Source organism: Peromyscus leucopus, chromosome 19 (assembly GCF_004664715.2).
Source record: "Peromyscus leucopus breed LL Stock chromosome 19, UCI_PerLeu_2.1, whole genome shotgun sequence".
Taxonomy (NCBI): domain Eukaryota; kingdom Metazoa; phylum Chordata; class Mammalia; order Rodentia; family Cricetidae; genus Peromyscus; species Peromyscus leucopus.
Genome location: NC_051079.1, coordinates 1,730,260 through 1,736,259, shown reverse-complemented (window position 1 = coordinate 1,736,259; position 6,000 = coordinate 1,730,260). Strand labels below are relative to the sequence as shown.

Genomic DNA, 6,000 nt, shown 5'->3' with positions numbered 1-6,000 from the left:
CCACCGCCCAACAGCAACCCCGCTGCTAGCAGTGTGTTGGACAGCTCACATGCGGATTGCGAAACGACGAAAGCGCGGTATCAATCGCAGCATTACCTGAAAGTGAAACAGCAAGAAAGTGTTCAACTAAGGAGCACGTGTACGCTGAGTGAAAAAAGCAAAGTCAAAGCAGCCTTGAGCCGCTGCCACACACGAAGCTGTGAAATGGGTGCTGGTCTGCTCATCCCCAGCCGATGCGCTTCATCTGTGGCACAAGGAAGACGGGCAGGGTAGCTCAGGCCTGATCCCAGTGCTTAGGAGCCTGAGGCAAACCCTTCAGCACACACGGGTTGGGGGATCAGAAGGAAGGGGAAAGGAGAAGAGGAAAGGTAGGGAAGGAGGAGGAAAGAGGGAAAGAAGTGGACACAAAAAAGGAAATGAATGGAAGGAACCACAAGGAACAGAAAACAGGAGTCACAGCTGAGGGAGGCCCGGAATGGCCAAAGCACACATGTGCCGTCGGCCATCTCCCACTCCCACTGCTTCGAACTCCAGAGTTTTGTCCTAGTCAAGAAACATTAGGGGACAGGCATGGTCGTGCACACCTTTGGTCCCAGCAGAGGAAGGCAGATCTCTGTGAGTTCGAGGCCAGCCTGGTCTCTACATAGCGAGTTCCAGGACAGTCAGGACTAAATAGATAGACGCCCATCTTAAAAAGCAAAACAACAACAAAAAGTAAACAAACATGAAGGCCAAAACATGTAGCTTCCTTAGCCTGCCACAAAACCTGTAAATCCAGATGCTGAGGGGGGCGGGCGGGGACCCAAGGGTCAGTGTAATTTTTACAAGTGCTGTGTGCAGTTCTGCATGCAGCATCATTGGTAATACACAATTATCACAGTAAAAATGGCAACAGTGATGGAAAATGCAACAGACACTCTAAGAAGATAGAGCCCAAAACACCACTGCCAAGACCTTGTAGAAGTGTTCCAAGAAAAAAAAAATTGACACAACAAAGCTCAGAGAGATTTTGCACCAGTGAGGTGTTCTTTATGTTCTCTGGTATTTAGTTTTCGGGGTTGGTTGTTTTGGGTTTGGGGTTTGTTTCCATTTAGTGTGGTTTGGGCTTTCTGAGACAGAATTCCACATAGCCCATATTAGCCTCTAACTTGAGAAGATTGACCTTGAGTTCTTCTTGATCCTCCTGCCAAGTGCCTGGATTACAGGCCTGCCCCAGCATGGCCAGCAAGTCACCTTTAAGTAGAGATGGAAAGACATAGGGTTCAAATAAATGGAGGTACACTGGAGCCAGACAGTAGACTTTGTGTGAATCGCTTCTCTTGCCTGTTCCTCGGGCACATTTGTAAAGCAGGGATCATGGGCCTAGTTTACTTAGTCTGAGACAAATTGGTTTATGTGCATCACTTGGTATAGAAACCAGTACACAGGCTGGGACATTTCAGTTGGTAAGATGCTGGCTATGTAAGCATGAAGATCTGACTTTGGATCCCATAAAAGCTCAGGTGGTTGTGTGTCCCATCATTAGGCGGAGGCAGAAAGATCCCAGAGGTTTGCTGGCTGCTAAATTGGAGATTCAATGAGAGATGCTGCCTCAAAGCTAAGGTTGTTTCATAAGGTCATTCCCTAACAATAAAAGAAATTGTCTAACTTTACTGTCCAAGTCTCCACATGTATACACAGCAGCCATTGTACCCCTTCACACATGCATGCAACACACACACACACACACACACACACACACACACAGCATCACTTCAGAAGTGCCACACAAATTTACTATTTCTTTAGGCTGGTCTTGGAATGTTAGGAAAAGAATTCACAAAAACATAGCTAAATATCTGGGGGTATACGTCAGCAGGTAGAACACACAAAGCCTGGGTTTGATCTGCAGCACAGCAAGCTGGGTTTGGTGGCACAAACCTGTTAATCCTAGCATTCAGGAGGTAGAAGCAGAAGCATCAGTTCAAGGCCAGCCTCTGCTACATAGACAATTTCCGACCATGAGACTGTCTCAAAAAGAACTATATTTCTATAGCTAAATATAAAGTGCATGAAGGTGTAGTACTTTGTGTAGAAACTGGAACACAGCAAGCGTTATCTGAGTGGAACTGTATTTCCTCAGTCTATTAAAGGAACAGCAATTACAAAAATATGGACCAAGCCCGCAGCCGGAGGCGGGGAGACAGAGAGGAAACTGTAATAGCTAAGAAGACACAGAAGGGAAACAATGAAAAATTAGCTGTTTCTAAGAAATAAAAAACTCACTAAAAGACACTGAAGCCACGAGCCAAGCGAAGCAAAGCTGTTTTTTCCTAGTTCTGCAGACCCAGCGGCTGCCAGACTTTTCCATTTTCCCGTCTGGGACCATATGGATGTGTAAATTTTCTGTGAAAGGCCCAGACCAAATAGGTTCATGGTGAGGGGCAGCGGCAAGTCTCAGCCCCCGACGCTCTTGAACCTGATGGGATACATTCTCCCTGGACTCCAAAGACCAGAGCCTGGGATGGGAGGAGACCCGAAGGGGACAGAATTCAGTAATCTCACCAGCTTCCCTGGTTTGGAGGGCCCTTCAGACTTGGGGACCCCAGACTGGGCTACAGGGACCACTGTTGCCTCGGATACAATCTGCCAGTGGGGCGGCAGGACACAAAAGCAGACAAAGGAACTGTTGAGACTCACTCCATCTTCACGGAGGAAGCAACGCATTCTAAAGCTGCAAGATGTCCGGATCTGAAGAGAGACAGCCATTAATAACAGAAACGGAAGCATTTCTGCTAAGCAAACAGTTTATCTTTAATTGCTATAGCTTAGCCATTATTGCAATATTCCTAAAAAAGAAAAACCAAGCCAAATAAAAATCTCTTGAACTAAATTAATGATGTCGACCCTAGGGCCACTATGGAAAACAAACAGTGCTGGGCCGCTCTGTCCTGCAGGTGTGGAAGCACTCACTGCAGGACCTCAGGGAGCTTGGCTGCTCCTTGGAGAAGATTCAGCTCACCTGTGACCCTGTCCTTTAGGGGCCATCAAGCAGGGTCCATTATCCTGCATCCCTATGAACTGCCTTGTGCCGTTTGCCTTCCAAAATCTCACGATGTTGAAGCAGCCAGCACACTGCATTCTCTCTGCTCTGTCTGACCCAGTGTCTAACGCCTTCTTGTACCAGATTCTTACCACCCAGGGGGCACAAAGTTGCCTGCTCAGAGGTCAACCACTGAACACTCCCCCCCACTCCGCACAATCCATCCAGAAACCTCAAGCAGATAGAGTTGTAGGTGCCAAATTTTGACCACCAGACTTCTTTTGAAAGACTTGGGTTGGAACTGGTGGCACAGGCCTGTAACCCCAGCTGCTCTGGAGATGGAGACAGGAGAGTTGCAAGTTCAAAGCCCCCTGGGCAACTTAGTGAGATTCTGCGACACTCTGCAGCAGGAGTGTCCTGGTCTTGAGCTCCAGAGTATGTTCATTCACAAGGAACTCCTGGGCTGGCTAGGATGTTGTGTCCTAAGCAGAATGCTCCTAACCTCAGACAATGCCATTGGTGCGTCGGGAAGTGCTGACCCACTGCGTGTGCCAATTTCAAATAAACCAAGGTGCACAAGGCTCCCAGAGGACAATTCTTTGAAATAATGACCTCAAGGCAGGCTGCAAACATGACACGCACTTTGTTTTATGTGACAATTTATAGACACACACAGCAGCAAAATTACGATGAAAAGGAAGTAACTCACTGTACAGAACACAAAACAATACCCTTTTTATTTTTTTAAAACTCTGGTGAAATAGGTTTCCATACAACATCCCATTTAAAAAAAAATAATGTAAACCAACCTGTGGGTTAGTCACACGGTACAGACTTCAAGAGTGCTTACAGATGCTCAGAGTATTTACAAATGCTAATCTTTAGGTAGTAAAGGTCTGTTGCAATTTCCAGCACTTTTTTCTCAGTAAAAGAAAGGGGGCTGTGTTGGTATTCTTGTATAAAAATTCATAAATGGAGAAAAGGCAATTTTCCTGAGAGAAGATTTGTTCTTGAAATCTTTTTTTGTTGTTGCTTTTTTTTTTTTTTTTTTTAACAATTGGGAATACAGAAATGGGCTATGGGTGTAAGAAGCATGTCTAAGTTAACATTTTTTAAATTATTTAAAGTACCATTAAGTTAAAATGTTTACATTCATTATAAAAATGCTGTTAAATCTTATGCAGATGATTTAACACTGATTGCTGCAACGCAAATTGCACTTTAAAAAATTATTGTGTACATGGAAGAAAAATATCTTGTTTGCTACCCTGTTTACAAATTCCGAGTGACCTCAGATGAACGCTGAGAAAAGTCAGTCAGCATCTGCCCGGTATAATTCCATCTTGCAGACTAATAGACCCCAGGAGTTGCACTCAGCCCCCCAGGATGTACCAAATGGCTTCAGTGTTCCTCTCCATGAATGCTTGTGAAATGCTAATGTCGATCAGGGATGAATAAATTCTGGGATAACCGAGGTTGATCACAAGAAGCACATGATTTGGGGCAATAGGCATAAAACATTTTTTTTAAATCTCTCAGTCTTCCTTAGCAGACAAGGCTCCAGTCATTGTCACAGTTTCTGCCACTGGTGTGGGGCAGACCCAGAGGCAGGCTGGCTGGAGGTGGCCCAGGCTGGTGGGAGCAGGCCACGTGCCTGCTGTACTGGCCCTTCCTGCAAGGAGCCATCTCTTCTTACTTCAGCAAGCTTCTTGGGAAATATATCTCTTTCAAAACAAAGGCACAGAAATCATGCATCGAAGGAATGTTACGTCTGCATTTTTGCTGCCCTCTGGACTGCTGGACAAATTCAGACACAAGTGGCGTGAGGCCTCAGATCCCTCCTAACCCCTTGTCAGCACCAGCTCAGGCCAGGGCCAGAGCACACCAAGAATCCTGCCGTACAGAGGACGTGACTTCAGCAGGAGAGGACAGACTGACGCCTATGTAGAGGCCATCTTGACCTGAATACTTGAGGTCACTGTTCTCGGAGTTGGCGCCTTCTCCCACTGCAGACATCACCGAGGCACCCGGCTTGTAGGAGAAAGAGGAGAACAGAGAAAGAGAAATAGTTAAACATCGCTTTGCTAACTGGCCCAATCCTCCTGCCTCAGCATCTAGGAACAAATGACATGGTTAGCACAGCCAGGCCCAGAGTTGTCCCAGAGAACCACTCAGGAGGAGAAAAGCCAGCCTTGCCCTTCCTTGCCCAGAGCAAGGGGCACCCACTGTGCTGAGCTCTGCCAGCCAGTGCCGTTCACCGTCGTGGCAATACAGAATGAACGGTGCTCAGCGCCCCCTGGAAAGATGCAGGTGGCAGAGGAGGGGCCTGAAGGACTCCAACCATCCAAGTGACCAGTGGAAACAAGCCAGGTAAAACATCCTGTGGACCTGGACCAAATGCTGCCAGAGCATCACACACACATTACCAAACATCGTAGGATCAAACCCAGATAACTGGAGTCTGCTTAGACTGTGCAGTTGAAGGCACCAGTCATGTTAAAAAGTTTCTCAAAACTCCAGCCGCAACCATGTATGTACTCTCTAGTCACATCTTTTTTTTCTTCCCAAATCTCAGGCACCCTAAGTTCTTCCAAGCTTTGGGACTCTATTCCATACTGAAAACAGGTTATGATTCCTTAAATTTTTTCAAATAATATTTTTGGAAACACCACCCCTTAAATTTTTCAAACAGCCACACTGATGCTCTGACTATTTCTCAGAAATCGGAGGTGCCAGGTGCAGCTACGTTGAATGGGAGTGTGCTGGGCTCTGTGTGTCCTGGACACAGTGCAGTTCAATGGACTCCTTTTCTCAAGCAGGATCTGCCTGTTCTCCAGCCCTTACAGACCTGCATGGAACTAGAAGGCTGTGCTCTAGGAGAGAACCCAACTGGTCCAGTCATGTGACCTGCCCCCACCTTACCCAAACTTTCCAACAAGACAAACCAAACCCAACTGTCCACAGGTCCCCATCTTTCT

General features: G+C 46.6%; 1 protein-coding gene across 1 annotated transcript in view; it reads right to left on the bottom strand.

The window, feature by feature from the left end:
- Positions 1-3,733: 3,733 nt before the first annotated feature.
- Positions 3,734-6,000, bottom strand: part of Gata6 (GATA binding protein 6) — a 33,435-nt gene continuing 31,168 nt past the window's right edge. Inside the window, 1 exon segment of the mRNA XM_028876694.2 lies at positions 3,734-5,053. Within this exon segment, the coding sequence (XP_028732527.1) occupies positions 4,886-5,053 (168 nt within the window). The 3' untranslated portion in view covers positions 3,734-4,885.